At 52.6% G+C, this 27,053-nt stretch overlaps 1 protein-coding gene across 1 annotated transcript in view; it reads right to left on the bottom strand.

Annotated features, from left to right (window-relative positions):
* Positions 1–745: 745 nt before the first annotated feature.
* Positions 746–27,053, bottom strand: part of WNT7A (Wnt family member 7A) — a 65,901-nt gene continuing 39,593 nt past the window's right edge. The window contains exon 4 of the mRNA XM_027585333.2: positions 746–3,189. Within this exon, the coding sequence (XP_027441134.1) occupies positions 2,710–3,189 (480 nt within the window). The 3' untranslated portion in view covers positions 746–2,709. The remainder of the gene's footprint in view (positions 3,190–27,053) is intronic.

Raw genomic sequence — 27,053 nt, 5'->3', positions numbered from 1 at the left:
TTGAAGAATCTCGTCATTATGGAAAGAATAGTACTTCCATTAATAATAATAATATTATCATTCATCCATTGCTCTGCAACTCAAAGTGCCATAACAATCACCACTAGGAGGACCCCGTGATGTAAATATTATTATCCTACTTTTACAGATGGAGAAACTGAGGCTCAGAGCTCAACTGAGCTGGGGACATCAGAGAGGGAGCAGGCCCAGGGTCAGGAACTACAAGTGTGCTAAGGGGCCAGGTGACAGGCTGGGCAGGCAACCTGGCCATTCTTCTCGTAGGCCTCGCTGCCCTCAAGCCAGACACACTCTTCATCTGACTAAGGTCATGGGGGTAATTTCTGGTATCTGGGGAGGCTGGTCAGAACCTTCCCAAATCTTGGGCACCATGAGGCCAGAACAGAGGGACTATAAGCTTGGAAACTCTCTTTGCTCATGGTAGACTCTGGTTTTTCTAAGACAGAGACAGGACTGTAACATGGGATCTATAAGAAGCTTCTGTTTATTTTCTCCTCCCTTACCTACCCACCTACCTACCTATCCACCCATCCACCCACCCACTCCCCCATCCAGATATCCTCCCATCTACTTACCCACCCACCACCCACTCCACCATCCATCCATCCATCCATCCATCCACCCACTCACCCATCCATCCAGCTATCCATCCATCCACTCATTCCTTCACATCCTTACCCATCCTGACACCCAAGTAAAGAAGAAATAAATGGTCCAATGGAAGAAATCAACCAACCATCCAGCCATTTTATTTGTCCATGCTGTGATCCAGGCCCAGTGCTGACATTGGGGAGTCCCAACACAGCCTAGACACTGAGGGGCTCCCAGTGCGTGGGGCCATCAGGCTGTGGTCTCAGAGGTATCTGAGTTTCACCAGTGTCTGTGGGCACAGAATTCAGAGGTGCCATCTCTTGTGGCTCAACACAATCGCCAAAGGTCCCTGTAGTCTGCCTCACACCACACCTCACCCGCAAGCAGAGACACCTGGGGACCAGCAGATGCACAGGCACACACCCACATGCACACCACCCCTCCTGAATCTCTCAGGCACATGGAGAGAGGACACACACATAGCTGGGTATATGCAGGAGAACACACAATGTAGGCACGTCAGCACCCCAGAGGTGCTTGAAGGTGCAAAGTCACGTGACTACCCCAAGACACCCGGAGGTCCACACACACACACACACACACACACACACAAACACACACACTGGCACACAGAAATGCAAACGGACACATATTAGAACACCCACAGCCCTCTTGGAGGAGAGCTTTGCAGGTCGGCAGGGCACTGGATATAGGTGGACCCAGAGCAGAGAGGCCTCATCCACAACTCTCTGCTGGTCTGCTCTAGAACCGTGACATCCAGGAAGCCCTGCTGAGCTCTGCTGCTCATGGGACCCCTCACTCCGTTTTTCTGCTCCATAACTGAGGACTGTGCCTCGCCTGTCAGGACACACGGCAATGGGAGGGGCATCCTGGTGAGGAGCGGGCTTCCTGAGCTGATTTTTGCCGTGTGGTGAACCATCAAGCCCTCTAATGGTCACCCAATGCCAAGGGCATGGGCCTGCCCGCCACATGGCTCATCATGGTGACCTTGCTCAAAAGGCGTAGGCTGGGGATCTGATTCTTTTCTCAGGTAATACCAATGACACCCCAACCCAGGCATCCAGGGGCCACTTCTGCCCGCTTGGCCAACAGAACTCGAGAACCCAGCTATGTGAGGGTCCCTATGGGAACCAGGCCTCGCTCCTCCTTAGCCCAAAGCAAGTACCAGAATTAAGAAGAAGCACAGGCCATGGAATCATACAGGCAGACTTGATATAAATAAAATATTCATATAAAAATAGTCTCTTACAAAATATTCTCTCTTATCCAGTGGCTCACTTTCCAAAAGATGGAAACTGCTGGGAGTTTTATTATTATCTTTCCGCTCTCTCTGTATTCCAAACTGGATTCTTCTACTGGTGTAAGTTTGAGCTGGGGAGGACTACAGGATGGGAATCATAATCTGGGAGACGACTCCAAATCTGGACCAGCTTAAATTTCTGGATAAGTAGCAGCAAACAGCAAAAAAATATAAACGCGTGTGTATATATATCTATATATGTATAAAGGACGTCTGCTCTTAAACATCTAGTGCTGCAAGGGGGGGGGGGTACTTGCAAAATCAACTAGTAGAAATATCTGCATAAAGGATAATTATGTACAGTTCTACTTGACTCCTTGTCCTAGCGACAAAATTATCCCGCAAGGAAAGCAAGCAGTCCACTTTGATTGCAGAAAACGGATCCCGATGAGGTGGGAGGATTCTTTTTTAATTTAATAAATTAATATTATTTTTTATCAGAATAAATTGTTAAATATTGCTATGTTGAGGCCCCAGGGCCCAGAGCTCCTGGTGCAAAGGGCTCTGCTCCAGCCGGGGAGGCCCCCCCAGGCGGTGTGTGGGGTGGGGCGGAGCAGCACTGGGTGTGGAAGAGAACAGTCCAGGGCTCTGGGGAGATCTTTCCACCGGGCGCCTGCGGAAAACCCAGGAGAGGTGTCCCCACAGCAGAAAAGACAAGCTCAGCATTCCCCCGCGGAGATCCCAGACGAGACCTGCCAGGTTGACTGCAGCCGGAAGCTGTCCGGTCCCCCCTGCAGTCTGACTTGCGGCTGGAAGCACCCAGCCGCCGAGTCGCGGGCTCACTTGCACGTGTACACCTCGGTGCGCTCGCTGCAGGTGTTGCACTTGACATAACAGCACCAGTGGAACTTGCAGTTGCACTGCCACACGCGGGCGTACTGGTGGGTGTTGTAGCCGCGGCCACAGCACATGAGGTCGCAGCCGCTGGCCTGCGGGGCGGTCTTGTTGCAGGCGCGGCCCTGCGTGCCCACGCTGCCCGTCACCGGGTCCTCCTCGCAGTAGTTGGGCGACTTCTCGATGTACACCAGGTCTGTGTCCATGGGCTTGCGGTACGACAGCGGCTTCTTGATCTTCAGGAAGGTGGGCCGCTTGTTGCGGCTGGCTCGCACTGGCTCCACGTGGACAGCCTCGTTGTACTTGTCCTTGAGCACGTAGCCCAGCTCCCGGAACTGCGGCAGCGTGGTCCAGCATGTCTTGGTGGTGCACGAGCCGGACACACCGTGGCACTTACATTCCAGCTTCATGTTCTCCTCCAGGATCTGCAGGGGTGGGCGGGAAAGAGCACAGCACACGTCACTGCACACTGCACGCAGCGGCCCGGGGCGGCCCCCAACCCGGCCCAGCCCCGCCCCGCCCAGCCTTGCCCAGCCCCGCCCAGCCCCGCCCAGCCTCCCCCGCTCGGGCTTTTGTGGTTCCTTGTAGTGGGGGGAATCTCAGACCTGGATTCAAATCCCTCTCACCCCTGGCCTCTGTGCTGTGCTTCTACCTGGAGCTCACTTGCTCTCCCGGCCCCTTCCAACTCCTATCTGGTCCTTAGATTGGTGCTCAGGTCAGTTCAGGCCAGTCCAGGGCACACAGAGGGTTCTCTTTGACCTGCACAGCTTTATTATTTTTTTTATTATTTTTTTAAAGATTTTATTTATTTATTTAAGAGAGAGAGATGGAGAGCAAGAGCACAAGCAGTGCGGAGGGGCAGAGGAAGTGGGATAAGCAGACTCCCCACTAAGCAGGGAGCCCCACGCAGGACCTGATCCCAGGACCCCGGGATCATGACCTGAGCCGAAGGCAGACGTTTAACCGACTGAGCCACCAAGGCGCCCCTGGCCGGCACAGGTTTAAAATAATTTTTGAACCAACATTTAAAAACCGGCAGATAGACTTCCGGGGTTGGTTGGTTGGTTGGTTTCTGCGTTTTGGCAAACAGAAAGGGCATCTGGCAACTCTAGGGTGAGATTCAAATCGTTTACTAATGGGTACAGCTGAGGACTGACCTACGGGGAGGGCAGCTGGCCACCAATGGCAGCATGGCAGTCCTGCTCCCCGCAGCCTCTGCCAGCACTGTCACATGGCAGCAACACCTGGAGCTGTCCCAGCAGCTGCCTCCTTCCCAGGCTGGCATCCCTCAATCTGTCACAGTACCCACCACTCCATATCGCCTCCCTGACCTCGAGTATGTATTTTCAGAGGTCATCTGCTTTGACCACTTATGACATCTGCCAGGCACGGTGAACACCCGAGGCTGGGAACCCTGGCTCTGATTTAGCCTTCCCTGGCAGCTTTCCCTGACCTCCAGGCTACACGGTGTGCCTCTTCTTCTGAGTTCCCAGTTCCCCTCAGGCTCCCATCGCCATAGCACTGAGATGCAGCACTATACGGTGAACCCCCGAAAAGCACAGATGCTGGACCCTGGGTTTAAATCCTAGATCTAACACCAACCTGCTGTGTGCCCTTGGGCAACTTCTTGAGTCCTCTGTGCTGCAGTTTCCCCGTATGCAAAACGGGGATGGATGGTAATTGTAACTAATTGTAATCATACAATGAAGCACCTGACTGCAGCAGAAAAGAATGAACTAATAATACACACAAAAAGAACAGATCTCCAAGATGTAATGCTGAGTGAAAGAAGTTGGATGCCAGAAAGAACTGACTGTGTGATTCCACTGATACGAAGTTCAAGGACAGGCAAAATTAATGGCTGGTACACGGGCAGTTGGCCCGTGAGCCATAGTTTGCTGACCCCTGCCTTGGAATATCCCTGCAAGCAAAGAAAGTAACATTTACCAAACCCCCGTGGTACTGGATATTTAGGTTGTTTTCAGGCTTTGGGGTTTGTTCTTCTTAAAATCTTTTCTCTCCCTGCCTTCTTTCTTTGTTTAAACTATATTATAGAAGGAAGTATCTTTGGAACTAAAGCTTCTCTTCCTTTTTCATCATCTTCAGCCCGATTTTATTCCAACAGACATTTATGAAGCTCCTACTGTGTACCAGGCACTGGGATGGGGATGTATTAGTGAGCATAGTTTCTGGGTCACAGTGTATGAGCATTTTCATGGTCTTCATCTGGACTGGCAAATTAACTTTGCCTGTTATAGAGTGAAAAAAAAAAGTGGATTAATGAGTAAATGACTGAACATTTATTGATCACCTGTACACGCACTGGGCCCATGTTTTCGTATGTGGCATTATTTAACTCTATGAGGTTAATAGGATTCCATTTTACAGGGGTAAAAACTGAGGCTCAGCTAAGTCCTGGAGCTGGTCTGTGGGGCATTCAGAGGCAAGCGTCTTACTGCTCAGGGTTGTGAATCAACTGCTTGGTGGCTCTGCTGACTTGCTTTGTGACCTTGGAATTGTCACACCCCCTCTCTGGGCCTCAGCCGCCTTCACTGAAACATGGAATGAAGTCAATTCCATCTTTTCTTGGCAAAAGCCAGCGTGCTGGAACAGAATCAGACATTCAAAAAATAGTCATTAGCTCTGCCTCTGGGCCTGGGCCGGGATGGGTGCTGGGGACACAGAGGTGACAAGATAAGTTTCCTGTCTCCAAGGATGGGCTCCTGTTCAGGGTCCTCCCAGTCCTGGGAGCTCTGCTTCCAGGAGGAGGTGACCAGTGCTTGGGTCAGTGGACTCAACGGGAAGGGAGCACCACCCTGTTTCAACCACAGTATCTGGAATCAAATGAGCCAGCAATGCCACAAGCATCCAGAATGTTCAGGGACAGAGATTTCAGTTGGCAGAATGCTCTGATTCCAGGATACCTAGTGTGACAGAGCACCTACTGTGTGCTGTCGTCCTCATACGACCTGCACACACGCGCAGCTGCTACTGAATGAGCAGCCCCCCAGATAACACAGATGTCCCTTCTGGTTGTCAGTGAGGAGATAGTTCCTAAGCGTCCAGCCCTCCTCCCCGCCTGGGCCTGAGAAGCGTGGGAAAAGAGCAAGGCTCAGGGGTGTGGCGATGCGCTTTGGGGGCAGGGTTAGGCAGCAGGTTCCGACTGACTGGGATTGCAGTGCAGTCAGAGATTTCAACACACACGTGCTGGGGGACACTCAGAACGGATTCAGACGATACTGAGGATGCGGGGCACCTAGAACCCTCAGCACAGCCGGCGGGTGTGCCTACAATGCACGGTGTCTAATAAGATATGCTGACCTATGGCTCAGAAATTTCACTTCCAAGGCATATACCTGAAAGAATCATATGCTTGTGTGCACAGGAAACAGGTTCAAGGACGTTCATAGCAGCAGCATTGAAGGACATGTGGAGAGTGCCCAGTGTGGTTTCATGGTATCTTCACACTGGGCACTCTCCATATGTCCAGCCATGGTGGGATGGATAAGCTGAGGGGTGCGCTCAGCGGGACACTACAGGACAGTGACAATGAACAGCTACAGCAAAGCACATCAACAGAGGTCAAGCTCAGAAATACGGTGGGGAGGGAAAAAAGCAATTGGAAAAGACGTCCATGGAATGAGTTCATCTATAACAAGTTCAAAAGTAGATTGTATTGTTCGGGGGCACCTACAGAGGTGGAAAGTTATAATAAGAAGTAAAAAAATGAGGGTCACAATAAGAAATCAAGAAATGAGGGTCACAAATATCAAGACGGTGGCTGTCTCCGGGGTGGGGTGCGAGGGGCTGTGGTTGACAGGGGTCACCTGGTTCTGGGGTGCCGGCAATGTCTGTTCCTTGATACGGATGCTTTATAATTCTTCTTTTATTTTTTTTAAAGATTTTATTTATTTCACAGAGCGAGCCACAGCGAGAGAGGGAACACAAGCAGGGGGGGTGGGAGAGGGAGAAGCAGGCTTCCCGCTGAGCAGGGAGCCCGATGTGGGGCTCCATCCCAGGACCCTGGGATCATGACCTGAGCCGAAGGCAGATGCTTAACGACTGAGCCACCTGGGCGCCTTATAATTCTTCTTTTAAATCAATGTAAGTGTCCTGTGTGCTTTTTTGCACAGAAGCTATATGTTACAATTAAAAAAATGCAGTGGGTACAACAGTCACTAAGCACATCAAAGGATGCTCATCATTAGGCATCAGGCAAATGCAAATCAAAATAGCCACTTCACACCCTCTAGGATGGCTGACAGAAGAAATACAGACATAGCAAGTGTTAGCAAGGGTGTGGAGAAATGGAAACCTTCACAACACTGCTGGTGGGAATGTGAAATGGAGCAGCCCTGTGGAAAACTATCTGGTAGTTCCTCAAAATGTGAAACACAGGGTTATCGTATGGCCCAGTGCTATGACCTGAATGTTTGAGTCCCACCCCCCAAATTTATGTGTTGAAATCCTAACCCCCCCAACCCTCCTCCCCCCGGGGAGACAGTAAGTGGGGCCTTTGGGAGATTCTTAAGTCATGAGGGTGGAACTGTCGTGAAGGGGATAATGCCTTATAAAAGAGGCTCCAGAGAAACCCCTAGCCCCTTCCACCATGTGAGGATACAGCAAGAAGGCACTGGCTTTGAACCAGAAAGAGGGCGCTCCCAGAAGGCGACCATGCTGGTGACTTATCTTGGACTTCCAGCCTCCAGAACTGTGAGACATAAATGTCTGTTGTTTATAAGTCACCCAGTCTGTGGTACTTTGCCTCCTAAAAAGACTAAGACACCCCGCCAGCAATTCTGCTCCTAAGTATATACTCAGGAGAAATAAAAACATACACCCATAAAAACTTGTAAACCAATGTGAACAGCAGCATTCTTCATAATCGCCAAAAAGTGGAAACAACCCAACTGTCCTTCAACTGATGAATGAATAAACAAAAATGTGGCACATCCACACAATGGAACATTATTCAGCCATAAAAAGGAATGAAGTGCTGACACATGCTACAACATGGATGGATCTTGGGAGCATTATGCTCAGGGACAGAAGCCAGACACAAAAGACACAAATTGTGTGATTGCATTTATATGCGATGTCCAGAATAGGCAAATCTATAGAGACAGAAGGTAGACTAGTGGTTTGGGGAGAGGCTGGGGGAGATGAGTGACGGCTGGAGGGCACAAGTTCCTTTCTGAGGTAATGAAAATACTCGAAAATTATGATGGTTGAACATACCTAAGACTATGTTCGAGAGTGCGGAACTGTACGCTTTCCATAAGTGTACTGGGGATGGTGTGTGAATTATACCTTAATACAGTGGGTTTTCTAAAAAGTCTCTGGAAGGTTTTAGTGAAAAAGCCTTAGGTTATATTTTTGAGGCTGTGACACCAACTGTTTTCGTGTGGCGGATGCTGGGCCAGGAGCCCTGGTGCCGGAGGTCAGGCTCCGGGGTCAGGCTGGGTGCAGCTACCACTCCCATTGCATGCAGCCTCCCGCACATTGCCTCCCTCTTCCTGTGAGGCCACAGCTGGCCTGAGGCCATGCTAGTATTTGTGTGGGCCCCTAATCAGATGATGTCCAGCCTGTTAACCCTGCAAACTCTGCATTTTCAGAGCCTCAGTGATTGCATTATATCCGCGCTAAGCTGGGCATAATCACAGCCGCCCTGGCCAGAACTGGCCACCCAGACGGGCATCCGGGTGGGCACCCAGCCCTCTCCCCGAGGCAGGGGACAACAGCAGAGGAAACAAGTGTGGGACAAAGCCACATTCTTTGCACCCCCGCTCCCAGCCCCGGAGGCCAGGCTGACTACCAGCTTCTCAGCTGTCCAGAGGGACTTCAGGATAAGCTTCCTTTTACACTGGGAGAGTCTGGATTGTGATTCAATGACACGTGTAGTTGGAGGGTCTACGGGCTCTAAGATGACACAACCCCATGCACTTTCCCAGTGCTTGGCACACAGCAGGTGCCCAGGAAATGCCCAAAGGTAAATTCACCTACAGGGTGCATTCAAACTATTCCACGACCAGCATGCAGCGAGCCTGAGCAACGCGCCCTAAATGTTCAGGGTCTGAGAGGCCCTTCCTGGCTGGCTGGAGGGGAAGTCCGGAGGATCCCGGGAGCAGCTATGATGCGGGGAGGGGCGATCAGAGGGCTTGGAGCAGCTGGGACGGACCCATGTCAATATTTTATGGCCCTGGTGGCACTACTGGGTCCCAGCTTACAGAGCAGCCACATACGACTGCTTGGGGGCTCCCATTTTACCATCCTGTGATGCAGAGAGGCCTCGATGCAGCAGGAAAGTAAAGGGGAAAATAAATCTGTGAGGCTCACGGTCTGGTGTCTCAGAGGGTCTCTGGAGAACACGGAGTTCTCCCACCTCCCACCCCACCGGTGGCCTGGGGTCTGAACACAGCAAGGAGCCTCAGCTTAGCGGGCTGGGGGGACTTCGGGGGAGACGAGAAGTGGCTGCTACAGGGTCCACGTTTTACCTGATGAGGGGAACACGTTCCCTTCTCTTCTCCACCTGTGGCCGCTGGTCGGCTAGGAGGTGGGATTTTATCGTGAGCGGACAGGGAAGCCAGCGGAGGCCCGGAACTTGAGTCAGGACTTACAAGGACCTCATATTGGTTGCAACAAATGTGTCTCTCTGGTGCAGAGAGACTTCGTGTGTGGGGGGCAGGGTGTTTATGGGAGATCTCTGTCCCTTCTTCTTAGTTTTGCTGTGAACCTAAAACTGATCTGAAAAATAAAGCCTATTTTTAAGAAAACGATCTCAGAAGAGAAGCTGTATGCAGGGATGGTCTCCAGTGCTGAGACTGGGCTGTGTCTGCTGCTGACTGGCCAGGTACCCTCGTTGGCCCTCAGTTTCCCCATTTTGAACCCAAGGGTCTGAACTAGATGATTTCCAGAGCTGCTTCTGATGCTGTCTCTCTGTCTTCCAACTCTGTCTGTCCCGGCTTTGTATCCATACTCCTCTAACTGATACAGTGTTTCCGGAGCCCTGTCTGATCTTCCTGACACTCCCTGAGAGATGGACGTTATCATTCCCATTTCACAGGTGAAGAAAGGGAGGCTCAGAGAAAGGGAGAGACATAAGCAAGATCAGAGTGTGCATCCGTAGTCTCTCCAGACCACTCCCCATGCTTCTGCTTCCTGCTTCACGCCTCAAGGAGACTACACGGCCCCCGACCACTGCTACTGGTGATTGGTTGGTTGGGCCTGGTGCATATCGGTCATGGGACCAATGGAATGCAGCTGTCACCTCCAGGTGGGTCTGACCAGTGGAAGCACTAGTGGGGGATTAGAGGGCAGGAGGGAAGTCCTGAAGGGTACTCCTCCTGCTCGCCCCCCCTGGGCCCCTCATTCTCATCTCCCTAGAAAGACACTCCTTACCTGTTAGGGGTCACTCCCTATTTCTCCCTTCCCCTCAGTCTCAGGCAGCCACTAACTAGCATTCTGTCTTTATGATTTGCCCATTCTAGACATTTCACATAAATGGCTTCATACATTAGGTGGCCTTTTGTGGGTCTAGCTTCCTTCATTCAGCAGAAGGTTTTCAAGGTCCATCCGTGTAGCATGGTGTAGCAGGTACCAATACAGCCTTCCTTTCCATGACTGAATAATACTCTGTCATATGGATATGCCACAGGCTGTCGCTTGTTCATCAGTTCTTGGACAGCAGTCCCTTCCTAAACTCTCCTTAATTTCCTTGTCTGAGTGCACCCAGTGTACTGGCCATGACCCCAGCGGCCGCATGCCACTCCTCTGAGGCGAGCTGAGAACAAGCCCCTTCCTCTTGACTGCCATGCCCGTCCTTGTCCACCTCTTGGTTCTGGCTCCCTGTTCCTTACCCAGTTAATCTTTACCGCCATCTCAGAGGCTCAACCCAACAATTCCACCACTGGATATGTACCCTCTGGGGAGGCTCACGTATGTGCCAAATGACCAAGTGCCTCACGGAGGCGTTATCTGAAATATCAAAAGGCCGAGAGAATCAAAAGATCCGCCAGTGGGGACTGGTTATATAAATTCTGACACTTCTGTAAACTGGAATGTTCTGCAGCTGTTAAAGAGAACCGGGCAGTTCTGTACTTACTAATGAAGGCTGATCTGCAAGAGACACGGTGAAGAGAACAAAGCATGGTGCAGAAAAGTATGCAGAGCGTGAGCTCATTTGTGTGAGGAGGAAAAGATGTGGGCATGGGTGTTAGTAAGAGCACAGAATAATATCTCTGGAGAATACATGAGAAATTGGTAAGAGTAGCTACTTCTGGGGAGGGCACCCAGTGCCAGGGATCTGGGGAGAAAGGAGCCTTACGTATGGGATTGCTTTTTGTGCTTTTGAATATGCTATCATGTCAGAAAAAAGTCACCTCATCCGCGAAGGCTTCCTTGATTGTCAGTGACTCCCTCATGGTCTTTATGACTGTCCTGGGCTATTGATACCTGTCACCTTCGCCCTGTGAGACGATCCACCTGTCAGCATCTCCCATCAGGACAGTGGGTCTTTGTGGTGGACATGGAGATATGCCATTCAGATGCCCCTTCAAGGGAAGTCTTATATCAAAGCTGCAGCTAGTGATGTACTAGTAAATTTCGGGGGGTGGGGTGGGGGAAGACCTTTTGTGCCTTTTATAGTGTTTGCTAATTTCTTTGGGATAAATGTTCCTATCATGGCTGATTTTAAGCTACAAATGACTTAACAACTGGCTCACAAATCCCTGAATCTTTAACACTGGGTCTTGTGAGCCCATAGGAGCCAGCTCCAGCATGTCCTGGGACCGGGGGTGGAATCAGCATACACCCCCAGCTGTCAGATACTCCAGGGCCTGTCCCACCTGCAGAACTGCAGCCTTCGCAGGTGGGCGGCAGCCAGGGGCTCAGAGAGGCAGGGGTAACAGGTCTGGCCAGTTGGATGGGCAGTACCTGCCCCAGAGTTCTTTCCAAGGCTTTGTCTGGCCAACATTGCAGCACCACCTCAGCTCAGCCCTGCTCCTCCCCTTTCCCTTCGCTGAGTCCTACTCAACAGCTTGGACCTGAAACTCCATCTCAGCCTCTGCTTCTGGAGAACCCCACCTGTGACATTCCTCAGAGGCTGGGGCCCGGCCATTCACCTCCACCTCCCTAGCCTCTGGCAGAGAAAGCCTGGCATGGAGAAGGTACTGACCAGTAGGAAGCGGAAAGAAGGACCTAGTGTGTGTCTATTCATGTTCATTCACTGACTCATTTTACATTGAGCACCAACTGTGTGCTATTCGGTATCACCCCCACTGCAGGGGCCCTGGGAGGACCGTGATGCAGGGAGATGCTATCCCTGCCTTCTCTGGGCCTACAGATCCAAGCCAGGAGCAGCCATAATAACCCTCTTGAATCTGTAAATTTGGTGCATTCTATGAAAGAGTGGAACAGAATGTAGAGAAAACTTTTGACCCAAGAGTAGCTGCTCTTGTGTGCAGCTTCAGGAAGCCTCCCGCAAGAAGGCAAAGGCTGAGCTGGCAGCCAAATAACAGGAAGGATCAAATAGAATCAGCCAAACTTAGCAGGATGGGAAAACAGCATTTCAGACCAGGAAACAGCACATGCCAAGGCCCAGAGGTAGGAGGGATGTGGCCTGCCCACGAAAGAAATGGGAAGAGGCAGGGGGGCTGGCCACTCAGGGCAGGGAGGAGCCTGGATCACCTGCAAGCTAAGGAGTGCCACTGAGGGCCTTTTAGGCAGGGGAGTGGCGAGGTCTGAATGACACCTTTAGAGATCATTCCAGACAGAAAGGAAATTAGGTTAGAGAAGGTCAGAGTGGCAGGGCGGAGATGTGGAAAGACACTGTCCCCATCACCCAAGCCAGAGACGACAGTGGCTCTGACATAGGTGGTGGCAGGAGGGGACAGGAGGGGAAAATCAGCAATACCTGGTGAATGATCCATGGGGAGTTTGTCGGGGGCCCAGGGCAACTCACAGGCCTCTCATGGATAAGGAGACTATGCACTGAAACAAGGAACCCAAAGAAGGACCAGGCTAGAGGAAGAGCACGCATTGAGGGCATTATGGGGAAATTTCTGGCACAGTGAATACCCCGGAAGAAGGGCATCGGGGGAGTCTTTTGGTGCCACTGAAATCTGGCCCTAGTCAGCATGGATGCCCACAGAAGATAATGTGACTAGAGCCCCAGTCAGGATTCAGTCACTTCCACAGACTAAAACATGTGGTTGAAACCAGCCAGAAGTGAGGTAAACCCCTATAATCTTTGGTATTAAAAAAAAAAAGGTTACAAAAGCACAGGACAGGAGAGTCTGAGAAAGACTGAAAGCTTTACATGACCACAACTTCAATATGAACTAATAAGCTGCTAAAAAACCTGAGGTCATATTAACTGAGGTCCGGGGCCCACAGTAAGGGAGGAGATTGCTATGTGATTTTCAGAATTGAACTACACCCCAGCAGATGGACAGAGACAGATAGAGTATGTATAGGGGAAAGGGCTGGAGACCCCATACCTAAGGAGCTGGAGCTGCTCAGCCTAGAGAAGGAAGTTTCTGGGTGTCCTTGGTCACTGCCCCATCTGCTCTGCAGGCCTATCCTGGGGCAGGGTGAGTGGGAGGGACTGTGTGTCCATCCAGAGGGCAGAACGGGGACTCCAGTTGGAGAGGAGTCACAGGATAGCAGATCCCCGCTCAGTGAGAGGCCAGCCCTTCCCACCACGCGACCAGACCTGGATGGGGGGCTGTGGGGAGGTGATGAGCTCCCTGTCCTGCAGAATGTGGCAGCAGCAGCTGGGGTCTGTGGTGGGGATTCCTGCACAGGGTAGGGCGGGGCTACTCTCAGTCTGCTTCTCTGCCCCCCAACCCAGCCCCAAACCTGTCTGGAGAGCAGGAAGAATTTTCCGCACCGCTGGAGGGAGAAAAATCAATCTCTTTCTGACAGGTCCCCCAGGAAGTGCCAACAATGTACCAGGTGCTGCCCAGAGCCCAGAATTACCCAGGGCAGGATTCTTGGGCCTGGGAGGGGCCTTGGGAGAAACTTGGCTCCAGAAAATTCCTTGAATCGTAACACCAAATAGATGCTATTGAAGTTGGCGTCCTGGGCCATGGCAGACTCTGGGGCTGCCCAGAGGATCTGGGGGGGGTGAACTTCTGGGAGGTGGAAGGGGTTCTGAGGGGAGTGAGGTCAGGCAGCGACCTCGGCTCCCACCCAGTCCATGCCGCATGGCACTCCTGTGACCGGGAGTCTCCGATACCCTCCGAAGCGTTCTGAGTGACGTCTAATTTTTAAAAACCAAAAGCTGTTTCTCAGCATTGACTTCCACTTCTTCCTCTCACAGACTCTCCCACATTGAGACCACTGGGAAGAACATGAAGCCCCCACACAGTCCAGGAGGATAGCCCACCCCATGGCGGTCCGAGCCTCCTGCCACGCCCTCCTCCAGGTATGCAGCTCCATTCCTCCCTCCATGGTCTAACCCCCCCAACACTTCAAGGGCCGCCAAAAATGGCCCTCTTCTCAGAGCGTCCCGCCCTGCGCACCAAACGCCAGCAGGACTCGGCCAGCACAGATTTCTCCCGCTCCCAGGGCCCTTCTCCAGTGCCCTGCTTGTTTCACGGCAAGGCTGGTGTGGCCTTTGGAGCTCTGCAAACACTGACTCCTCAGTGAGGCTTTCCCACAGCCACCCTGACTGCAGTCACCCTGTCAGCGATGGCTCCCAGCTCCTGCCAGTCAGCCCTGCCAGATCCCACTGCTCACCCCTCCCAGTTCCCACCAGTCAGCCCTCCCAGTTCCCACTGCTCACCCCTCCCAGTTCTCACTGCTCACCCCTCCCAGTTCCCACCAGTCAGCCCTCCCAGTTCCCACTGCTCATCCCTCCCAGTTCCCATTGCCCATTCCTCCCAGTTCCCACTGCTCACCCCTCCCAGTTCCCATTGCCCATTCCTCTCAGTTCCCACCAGTCATTACTCCCAGGTCCCATTGCTCATTGTTCTCAGATCCCGCTGCTCATTGCTCATGGTTCCCAATGCTCATTGCTCCCAGATCCCACTGGTCATTGCCAAGGATAGGATCTTGACTCAGGCCAGTCAGGGCCAATCAGAACAAGTCCTGAGGATTCAGTGTGAAGAAAAAATAAGAACCTTTCTGGTTATTTCCCGCCAGATGTGAAGAAGGAATGCAAGGGCCAGAGCTATGGATAGGCATCTTGCAATCATATGGGTGTGAGAATGGAGTTAACTAGGAAAGCAGAACTGAGGAAAGAGAGGATGATGGGTATGTGCAACTGGTTCCTAGGAATATCTTCTGCATCCTGGATCAAGCTGGACTTGAATGCATTACCCCAGGACCATTCAGTTCCATGAATTGATGAATTTCCTTTGTTTTGAAGCTGGTTTTCCTCTATCTTAAAATATCCTAATGGATACACAGCTCCCTTTATTTATAGGAGAGATGCTTTCTGTAAAGCTGATAGCCAGTCCATGGGTTTTAAGTCACAGCATGGACTGGCTAAAGACTGGTTTGCTTAAAAGGGCCTTGGGGAGGCCAGGACCTTGAGGGCTGGAGACTGAGGTTAGCTGGGTATCTGCTGCTTCCTTTCCTTTGACCCCTCCACTGTTGGCCAGCCTGGCTCCTCTGCAGGAGGGGTCAGTTCTGGACCATTTGCACCCCAGGTAATGAGCAGTGACTTAGGCAATCAGAATCGGTCTCTACATGACAACATGTTGTAATGGAAAGCAGCCTAAAGCTACCTAGGAAGCCCCAAGAACCCTGGTTCAAATCTTACCTCTGGTCACCACATGCCAGTGATGACAGACATGACCAAAGGGAGCAGGGCACACTTCCTGTCTGGCTGTCCATTTCCTCATCACAACCAGCCTGCCTCTGACCACAGAGGCTGAAAACCCAAGACACCACTTGATAAAAACAGAGGCCTGAGAGAGTGACTTCTCGTTTCCTATCTTTGGATGCTGTGATGTGAGAGTGTGATTCCTGGAGCTTAGGCAGCCATATTGTGACTAAGAGAACCAGAGGCTGACAAGGGGACAATGGCGGACCAGCAGGATAGAAACCCAGGTCCTCGAAGAATTGTTGAGCCTCTGAAAAAAAAACTTCATCCAGACTTTATTTTGCAAAAAAAAGCCAACTCCTTTCATTGAAACCACTTCTAATAAGATGTTTTGTTACTTGTAACCAGATGCAACCTCAGTGATTTGCTCCTTCTTGTAAAGCAGGAGCAAGTCGTTCCTCAGAAGAGACAGTGGGGATTAAGTGCGAGGAGGGCAATCGGGGCCTGGTGCAGGGCATCTCACACAATAGCCCTAGCCTGGTGAGTTTTCCTATTTCATTCATGAATGCTGAGATGTATGGGCACAGCCCTGGAAGGACACGGGCAGAGGAGCAGCGATGTGGGGTGGAAGACTAATCGGCTGGAGGTCCTGGTGCTGCCTCTACACAGCTGTGTGACTCTAGGCAAGTCCCTTTCCTTCTCTGGGCCTCAGTTTCCCCCACCTGTACAATGAAGGGGTTAGAGAAAGATCTTCAAGAGAGAAGACAAGGACACAGAGGGCCAAGGAGGACAGGGGTGGGAAGGAGAGCAGTTGGCCGAAACCTGCCACATTCTCCCAGATGTCCCCAGGGTATGTGTCAATTCCAGTGTGGTACAGTAGCCACACAGATGCAGAGGTCATTGTGAGTGCCGAGTGAACCCCGCTAAAGAGGCTCTGGGCCTTCATCCTCCCTCCCGCCCTCCCACACCCAGGCCGACTTGCCCCAGAAACCTATGCTGTTGTAAACACCCCAGCCCAGCTCCTGAGGCTTGTCCATATAGCCGGCACCTGGCTCGGGAGCCCAGGGTATCTTCATGAAGCCCCCAAGCTGGCCACCTCTTCTACCCGCACACCGCCCACTCATGCCTGCAGTGTCTCCCCCCATCCCTGTTACCACTGGTGCTTGCTCCCACTCTCAGATCCTAACCACCCTCTCCCCAGCAGGACACCTGGTTCCAGAATCTTCTGTGGACAAACCCCGCGTGAGCTGGATCACATGGGAAAGCTGGCCATTGGTCAAGGAGAGGCACAGAAAGCAGGGGTAGGTCTGCGAGGCGCGGAGGCCTCATCTCCCTAGGGCTGATGTTTGGTTTCCCCAGAAGGGAGGTGACCTGAGCAGGATGGTCACCCAGTCCTGCCGGCTTCCTCTGCCAGGCCTCCATGCCCTAGCCACCCCAAGTAGCATGTGACCCAAACCACTTGCACCAGCCAAGCTGAGCACTTGCCCCTCATCCTGTGTGTGTGATAAGGGGTGTCCCTTACCGCACTTGGGCCACTTCCGGTGCTCCCTACCTCACGGGCACATTCCCAAGGAGCCTGACAAGATGGGGTCCCTGCTGGTGTCAAGGCTGGCTCCGTCGCTCACCTCCCGTGAGAGCCCAGATGTGCTGGGCAGTCTGTCTGCCCCCTTCTCCAGCCCGGAGGCTCACGTGTGAACACTACGCCCATAGACCCCCTGCCCCCCAGCCTCTGGTCAGGTCCAGCCAGTGGGAGACCCCGCAGAAGACTGGAGGGCAGGAAGAAAGAGAGGCTGGGACACTTAGTCCCCAGACTCCCTCTCTGTGGGGCCATATGGTGGCTCTCACTGCATTCCCCTACCTATAACCACGGCTCCTAAATGGTTCCTCTCCTCCAGCTATACTCTCTCCAGTGACATGTTCCCTTCCCTGCCCCTTCAGGCCTCCAGGTAGTAAGAACTGCCCAGTGTCGCCAACACTCGGTGCTACAACAGCCCTCACAGGATGCCCCAAATGCTGCCCACACCCCTTGAAGTAATCCCTCCATTACACTCTCTTCTGTTACCCCAACTGTATCATCCACCAGACCCTGGCCGGGACACTGGTGGGCAAGGTACGCCACCTCCGTGAGCCTTGGTTTTGTCCCCTCATTCAGTGGAACTCACGCCCTGGTGGCACGGCGAGGGCCGAATGACCAAAGGTATAGTGCCAGGCCGAAGGAGGCCCTTGGAGATGTGGCTGTTGTTATTCTGACCTTTAAATTATTTACAGTGCTGCGTGACGTTTTTGTGTTGGACTTGGCTAAGAGTAGGGACAATTTCTCAGAAATGAGCTCTGGGCTGGCTTCTCGCCCAAGCTTCGCCGGTTCCTCCCACCAGACCGTGAGCCCCATGAGGGCAGGAAACCATGTTCAACCCCAATAAAAGCCGCTCACTTCGTTCAGCCACTGTTCTAAATGTTCCACACAGAGGCAGATTTATTATCATCATCCCCATTCTACAGCCGAGGAAGCTAAGGCACCAGGGAGTCACAGTTAGGAAGCGTGGGGACTGGTCTTCCGCCACAGGCAGTCCACCTCAGGAGCTCTGTGGGTCAGCTGAACAGAAAAGGCTGAGGGCCCGGATGGCCTTGTTCCCTTAGGCTACAGTCTCGTGGGCTGGTTTGTGTAGTGGACACTGTGGTGTCCGTCCGGGTCCTCCTCCAGGACCCACACTCACCGCCCCACTGTCCGGGGTGTGGCCGCTGATCCTCCAAGGCGGGGTCCTCCTAGGAGCTGCTCTGCCAGCATGGAAGCCACCTCACCCAAGGTCCTGCCCCTCCTCGGGGCAACTCCAGCCAATGACCGGTTGATGCTGGCTACCAAGACCTGGTCTCCCTGCCTCAGCTGGGGACAACTCTAAAGGGCCGTTCCAGCCCCGGAGCATCTCGTGGGACCAGCTGAAGCCTCTGTGGGGGCTACAACACAGCCCCTTCTCTCCCTTGCTTCCTTACAGGTCTGTCTCCCCAGAGCCCTTCCTGGAAATGCCCTGCATGTGCATTTCCACATCAGGGGCCGCTTCCAGTGGCCCTGATCTAGGGCAGCGTATAACCCAGCAGGCAGCTGGCCCTGGGCCATGCCCCCCAGGCACCACAGGTGTGAGCACTGCCCTGGCAGGAGAGGCTGCAGGCTGCCAGCCCAGAATCATCACTGCCTGCCCCTCCTCCTGCTGCTCCTCCCCCCTCCCCCCTCCTCCTGCTCCTCCCCTCCCCCTCCTCCTCCTCCTCCCCCTGCTCCTCCTCCTCCCCCTGCTCTTCCTCCTGCTCCTCCTCCTGCTCGTCCTCCTGCTTCTCTACCTGCTCCTCCTTCTCCTGCTCCTCCACCTGCTCCTCCTCCTGCTCCTCCTGCTCCTCCTCCTCCCCCTGCTCCTCCTCCTCCTCCCCTCCGCCCTCCTCCCCCTGCTTCCCCCCTCCTCCTCCCCCTGCTCCTCCTCCTGCTCTCCTCCTGCTCCTCCTCCCCCTGCTCCTCCTCCTGCTCCTCCTCCCCTGCTCCTCCTCCTGCTCCTCCTCCACCTGCTCCTCCTCCTGCTCCTCCTCCTGCTCCTCCCCCGCTCCTCCTCCTCCCACTGCTCCTCCCTCTCCTCCTCCCCCTGCTCCTCCTCCGCTCCTCACTGCTCCGCCTGCACCGCCCCAGCTCCCCCCCTCTTGCGTGTCAATCCATCATGACCAAAAGCTGCATGTCATTCAGCTGCAGCTGTATTCCTCTGGCAACTCAGATGAAAGAGAGGAAAAGGCAGCTTTTTTTGGTAAACATTTGGAGTATTTTCTTCTCAGCCACATTCTTTAAGTCATATTGGATGCACTGACTTCAAGCAAATATTCCTGTCTGCCTCAGGTGGGGACGGCAGGGGGAGCCGCGTTCCATAGAACAGAGCCCCTGGAATGCAAGCAGGTTAGCCCCGACTGCAAGGCGGGGCACGCCGCCAGGGCCTCAGGACAAAGAGTGTCAACCCAAACCAGAGAGAGACGTTTCCCCGTCTAGACTGGGCCCTTCTGAAATTCAGTGCTGGCCAGGTTACAACTGCTCCAACACCATCTATGGCTCCCTGTTGTTGGGGTTAAAGCCCAGTCTTTTGTCTGGCTCTCCAGGCATCCACGAACTTGGCCTCTGCCCAACTCTGGGGACTTGAAGGAAGCCATGTCTCAGGGACAAACACCCCCTCGCCCCTAGACTTATCTCCTTCTAGTTCCCACTGCCCCCAGGACACCTGTCTGCCCCTGCACACAGTCATGTCCAAACACACCCCACGAGTCACATGCACATGCATCCTCCCCATATCATGGCCCCCAATGAGCCCCATGCTGTTCACACCCTCACAATCATCACCACACACTCTGTCACACATGTGCTCACAATCGCCGGCTCCCTCACCCGTCACACACGTGTGTGCAAACTCACATACACGACCTCACACCACTCACCCCTGCTTAGCACATGCTCACATAGTCCCTCACCCACCCAGACACACCACATACCCTCCTGTGCTCAAACGCACACGTACACACACACATAGAGCCCCCCACATACTCACACACGGACACAAACACATACACCTTCCCATACACACACATCATACACATACACCCCCACACTCTCACACACTCCATACACACATCTACCCCTCACACGCTCACACACATATATACACATACACTATATACACATACACGCACACACACACTCACACATGTCAAACACACAGACACCTCCCCACACACACACTCGCATCCATACAACATGCATACAACCCTCACATGCATGCTTGTAGGCATCATACACACAAACCCCTTGCACACATGCTTGTACACATACACACAGACACCTCCCCTCACACACGCTCGCGTGCGTTACGCACACAGACACCTCCCCTCACACACGCTCGCACACAGGATACACACATCCTCAGATGTGAGGGAACCCAGGTGGTGGAGGCCAGCAAATGGGCTCCCCTGCCCTTCCTAGCCAGGGGCCCTGGGCCAGGCCTCAGCTTTGCTTATCTATAAACTGAGACTCGCACAACCCATTTGAAGGACTGTGGGGGGCATTTAAGGTAGAAACCCCATTTTAGAGGTGGAACAGACAAGCTCCAAGCAGGGCAATGGCTGATCACAGTGCCGCCTCCTAACCCCCCGCCCGTCTCTCCCAGACACACTCTGTCTGCTTCTTTCCCGTGAGCTGACTCACCCAGAGGGAGCAGGGTTGACCCAGGGAGGGGGGCTGCCTCCGACAGCGTCGGCCCGAGAGACAGGGTCTGGGTGGGGGATGTGGACTGTGGCCCGGAGTAAGGTAGTCAGGTGACCCCAACTATAGCATGAGGGGCAGGGAAGCCAGCAGGAGGCGCTAGAACCACTGAACCCACTTGTTCCTCCCAACTTCCGGAGCATCAGTGAATTGGCCTTGGCATGCATTCGTTCTTTCATTTAGTCATTCATTCATGTATGCATTCATTCTTTCACTAATTCATCCTTCTACCACATGTTCATTTAATCCCTGCTCTGGGCCGGGCCCTGAGGTTGATGGCCAGGTGGGCAGAACAAGGCAAGCCCCCTGCTCTCTGGAAGCTTACACTCTGGGAGGAAGGTGACCATGCATCCAACTGTGCCACAGGCCGAGGTCAGCCCCCACCAATGGTGGCTCTGAAGGAAAGCACACACCTGCCCCTCCTGTGGTCCCAGACCCCAGCCGTTCTCCTCCCACAACCGACTGGAAAATGTTTTTGAGACAATGGAGGAATCTAAATCAGGTGGGGTATCATACAGCCTTGAGGAACTGTTCATGTTGTTCTGGGTAATAACAGTACCATTGTTATGTTTTTTAAAAATCCTTACTGACTAGTGAAATAAAATGATGTCTGGAATTTGCCCTAAACTGTTCCAGTTTGGGGGATTTGGGGTAGACACTGAAACAATGCTGATGGCTGTTGGCCAAATGTTGGGGTTGTTGTAGTTGAGGGTTGGGTATGTGGGGTTCATTATACTGTTCTCCCTCCATCTACCCCCATCATCCCCTGCTACCTCTGACCTCACCCTATGCCTTTGTCCACTGCACTCCAATTATAATGCATTCCTTGCTGTTTCTCCAATATACCAGGGATGCTCCTGCCTCAGGGCCTTTGCACTTGCTGTCCCTTTGCCAGGAACACTCTTCCCTACCCTCTCTATATATGGTTCTGTCCCTCCCTTGACCTTTGCTCAAATCTCTCCTTTCCAAGAACACTTTCCCTGACCCCTGTTTCCCTGGTTCATCTTGTTCCTTGCGTTAGTAACTGACATAGCACACATTTTCTTTGTTTGGTTTCTCTTGTCTCCCACTGGAATGTAAACTGCTCAAGGACAGGGACTTGGTCTGTCTGCTCCTGGCCGTGTCTCCAGCACCTAGGCCTGTGCCAGGACTATAGCTGGTGCTCAGAAAATACTTGCCGAACAAATGACTGAGAGCAGTAATGGTGGAGCCCGACTAGAGTGAGGTGAGGACATATCCTTCTGTGCTGAGAACTGACGTTGAGGAGGATGAAGCTGGACAGGAAGGAGGCAAGGACAGGCCGGGCAGAGAGAACAGCATGGGCAAAGGCCCCAGGGCAGAAGAAAGCGGGGAGCAGTCAAGACAGGGAGAGAGGGCCAGCCCGGCCTCCTGATGGGACCGGGGCAGAGGACCGGGGCGGGGGCTGGGGGGCTTGGTATTTGAGAAGCCCCCTCAGGTCATCCTGTGGATGACAGCCCAGAGGCCTGAGCAGGTGCAGGAAGCAGTAAGGTGGAGGCTCAGCCAGGCGGAACCGCAGATGAAGGGCAAGGAAGCTCACAGAAGCTGGAGGACCGCTTGGCCATTTTCCAGAAAAAGGTCCCTGTGAACCTGCTTTGGTGGCGAATCGGCCACAGCACCTGCTGCCCTTGCTGGCCCTAGCCAGCCCGAGGAGGATGCAGAGCCTGAGCTCCCAGCAGCCCAGTGCCTCTGTCTGTCCAGACCCTCCTCTCCTCACCCCGGGACCGGGGCTCCTGCAGGGACAACTCTGAAGACGGAGAACTTCAAAGACCCCTGGTATCTAAACACAAGGACGGTGCAAGAGCCAGACCAGAAACAGGCATCCACACAAAACCTGGATGTGAACGTTCACAACAGCACTATTCTCAGGAGCCCCAACGTGAAACAAGGCACGCATCCCTCAGCTGATAGGTGGATACACAAAATGGGGCATATTCATACAATGGACTATTTTTCGGCCATAAAAAGGAATGGAGGATTGATAGAGGCTCCACATGGATGGTCCTTGAAAACACAATGCTGAGTGAAAGAAGCCAGCCGCGAATGATCACCTCGTGTATGATTTCGTTATATGAGTTGGCAAATCCACAGAGAAAGAAAGCAGATTAACGGTTGCCTGGGGCTGGGGAGCCAGGAGTGGGGACTAACTGTTAATTGCTAACAGGTACGTGGTGTCTTTGGGGGGTGAGGAAAACATCCTAAAATTGTTATGGTGAGGGTAGTGCAACTCTGAATCCCTTCTGTGCGCACTTAATGCCATTTCTGAACCCCACAACACCCATGCCACCTCAGGGCCTTTGCAGCTGCTATTCCCTCTGCCTGTGACACCCTTCCTTGGGTTCCTCAGCTCCAGCTCTGCTCCTCAAAGTGACCCTCGCTGGACAGCCTCTCCACGGTGCCCCGTACACTGTCCCCAGGGTAACCCCCTGTCATAGTGCCCTGTTAACATCCTCCCAAGCCCTTGGGGCACCTGAAGATGACTGATTTGCCTCTCCCCTCCCTGCCTAAATGTCAGCTCCAGAAAAGCATGGCCCTTATTTGCCTTGTTCAGGAGGCATCTAGAAGAGGCTCGCCTCTTGCATCTCCTCAGCCAGCATTTGAATGCAATGCAGGAGTGACTGCGTGAGCATAGGAATGAGTTCATCCTGGATCAGGAGCCTCGCCGGCCACTTCCTTCATGGTGGGATCTTGTAGAAGAGGCCCTGACTTAGTCCATAGAAGAGCAAGGTGCCCAGGTGTCATAGAGGGGCTCTATGACAGGGGACATAAGGGATGCGTGCTCTGGAGCATGGAGGAAAGACCCAGGAATGAGGTCACACTGGCCGAACACCTTCTGTGCCCCCAGCCACCCCGCAGATGAACTGCCCTAACTCCAACGAGGCCCTGCCCGGGTGACCAGGTACCAATGAAGCCCTTTGAACCCTTATCCCAGAGCAGAGGTTCTCTTGGTGTTGGTGTCCGGGCACAAGAGCTGGTATCTGGGAGGGTGGGCTAGCCTGGCCTGAGGTTCCATGTTGCCCCACACATCCCAGAGGACATGGGCGCAGGGACACCTCCCCTGAGATATGCTTTTTCCTGCCCCTGATGGAGTCGGGTTTTTTCCAGCCAGGCGACTAGGAAAAACACCCTGGGTTATCTCTGTGCCAGGGCGGTTTCCAGAGAGGTGGGGTGGGGCCTTCTCCCCCCCCCCCGGGTGGAGGGGGGCCATAGTTGAGGAATAAACTCCTCTGAAGCTACAAGGAATTGCCACAGGAGCTGAGACCCGAGGGCTCAGAGGGACCTGGGGCTCTGTCCCAGCCCTGCCACCAAGAGCTGTGTGTTCGGAGGATTGTGAGTGGGCCTGGAAGAGCCTCTGAAACCACGTCACACCAAAGGAACTGGAGCATCTTAGAGCAGAGAGAGGAGTTTTCAACGTCCTGACTGGGAGTCCTAACTCTGCTGCCACCTTGCATGGGAGCCACGCACCCGGCTGGGCGACCACAGGAATATCGCTTGACCTCTCTGAGCCTGGTTCTTCAACAAGAAAACTGGGGTTAAGAACAACAACAGACACCATCTCAGGGTCGTTAACTGAGGCAGAGTAGGTGAGGTTTCTTGCCTCTAGAGGACAGGGCTTCAAGGGGACCAGGTCGGTGCCGCCAGATTCTTGCAGGACCGCTTTCTGCAGAGGATGCCAATGGGCCTGAGGACCTGGGGAGCAAATCTGGCTCTTCCTAGTTGTTTTGGAGGGGCAGCTCCCAACTGAGAGCCTGCAGGATGGGAGTAGGCTTGGAGGGAGAGGGTTCCCTCTCACCAGAGGTATGCAAGCCAGATTTAGATCTGTACTGTCCAAAATGGCTCGGCCACATGAGCACTCAAACTATGGTTAGTCTTAACTGAGATGTGCTGTAGGTGTAAAGCAAATGCCAAGATTTCAAAGACTTCTTATGGGGAAAAAATAACGTAAAGTATCTCAGTATTTTCAAATTGATGACATATTGAAATGACAATATTTTAGGTGCATTAGATTAAGTGAAATATATTAATAAACTTCATGTCACCTTTTTAACCTTTTTGATGTGGCTACCAGAAAATTTAAATTACATACACGGCTTGTATTAATTTCTTTTGGACAGGTAGGCAGAATCCTTGCTGCTCAAAGAGTGGCCCCAGGACCAAAGAGCATGGCCTTGTGGGAGTTTGTTGGAAATATGGATTCTTGGGCCCTACTCCAGAACCTACAGAATAGGAGGCTGCATTTCCACATGCCCCCTAGGTGATCTATGTGCTTGTTTAAATTTGAGACACCTTGCAGACGCCTTGCTTGGAGGTCTGGGGGAATCTCCCCTTCAGGTAGGGAGTCGGAGCCACAGTGACCTGAAGTCCAGCCTGTATTACGTGAAATATTAATTGATGCCTTTGTCCTTGAGTCATATACTTGGTCCGTAGTGTCCTTTAAACCCCGCTTTCTCACGCCAGGAAGCAAACATACTTTCAAGAGAAAAGGGTAGCTTCATGAGGGACTAGTCTGTCTTCAAAATGAACAGTATCCGGGCGCCTGGGTGGCTCAGTCGGTTAAGCATCTGCCTTCGGCTCAGGTCATGATCCCTGGGGTCCTGGGATCGAGCCCCACATGGGGCTCCCTGCTCCATGGGAAGCCTGCTTCTCCCTCTCCCACTCCCCCTGCTTGTGTTCCTGCTCTCACTGTGTCTCTCTCTGTCAAATAAATAAAATCTTAAAAAAAAAAAAAAAGAAATGAACAGTATCGGGGACTACACCAATGGTTGGCATCCTAACTTTTTAAAGCCTGGGACATAATCTCAGAAAATAACTGAAATGTTATGTGTTAAAAAGAAAAAAAAAAACCCAAAATGTAACCAACTCCCCCTAAATTCCTCCCTCTTTTTCTCTCCGAAAACTTGGCCCACAGGCATTAAGTGGCACTAAATATAGAAATGGTAAGCAAGTAAATCACTCAGAGGTGCCACAGGTTGCCCAGGGCCTGTTTTACGGTTGAGTTGTAAACCATTGAGAGCTGAGAGCTGTAATTAAAATGCTGACAGCCTCCCAACTGTGAACAGGACGGACGGGAGGGAGCAGACTGGGAACCCGCTTGGAGGGAAGCGGGGAGGGTGGTGCCTTTCCAAATGCACATCAGCCCAGGTTCAAAGTCCGCCATTGGCTTTCCAGGACACAACCAAACCCACGCTCCTCAGCTCACTGAGGCCAGGAGGTGCTGTGCCCTCCCTCCTCCCAGCCCCACTCCCAGACACAACCGCGTGACTTCATTTCCTCTCGCTCTCGCTCAGGGAGGGACACGCTGCTCTTGGCCTCAGGCTTTGTGCCTGTGCTGTTCCCTGTGTCTCAAATGCTATTCCCCACATGGCCCACTTCCTCACTTCCGGCTCAGAACTCACCTTCTCAGACTACCCTGACTACCTAATATAAAATACCCCCTCCCGTCCTCCCTGTCTTCTCATTGTGCTCGATTTTTTCATTATAGCACTTATGATTCTCTGCCAGTAGATTCTCTTTATATTCAATGATTTGTTTGTCCTCTGCTTTCCCTCTGGAATGTCAGCTCCATAAAGGCAAGTATCATCTAATCCCAGAGCCTAAAACGGTACCAGAGACATAAATAGGTGCTTAATAAACACTTGTTGAATTAATGAATGCATGGATTTCCACCCCTTTCTTTCAGCTGGTCTGGTGATCTCACTGGGAAAATGTCCAACTTGCCAGCAATGAGCTCAGCTTTTCACCCATCCATTCAACCAGCCATCCTTCCCAATAACTATCCATTCATCCATCCATCCATTCATCCACCTGTCCATCCACATAACCATTCATCCAATGATCCTTCCAAATACTACCCATCCATCCCTCTATCCTTCCAAATACCCATCCATCCATCCAACCATCTTCTAATATCTATCCACCTAATCATCCATCCGTTCATCCACATGACCATCCACCCACCCATCCAAACCAACCCCCAGATGGTTAGACCTCCTATCCTGGGGTCCTACATTCCCCTTTACCAGATCCAGTTCATGCCATCATGAACACATGCAGTTATTCACCATTTCCCTCTGTTATTACGGTGTAAGAACGTCAAAAGCAGGAATTGTGTGTCTCATTTATCTCTGATTTCCAGTGCCTAACTCTTAGCAGGTGTTATTGAAGGTTTCCTGAAGGAGTATTTTTTCCTTTCCCCTTATTTACTTGTTCTGCATTCCCTAGCAGCC

This window comes from Zalophus californianus, chromosome 1 (assembly GCF_009762305.2).
Source record: "Zalophus californianus isolate mZalCal1 chromosome 1, mZalCal1.pri.v2, whole genome shotgun sequence".
In the NCBI taxonomy this organism is placed as follows: Eukaryota; Metazoa; Chordata; class Mammalia; order Carnivora; family Otariidae; genus Zalophus; species Zalophus californianus.
This window is presented reverse-complemented; position numbering and strand designations above follow the sequence as displayed.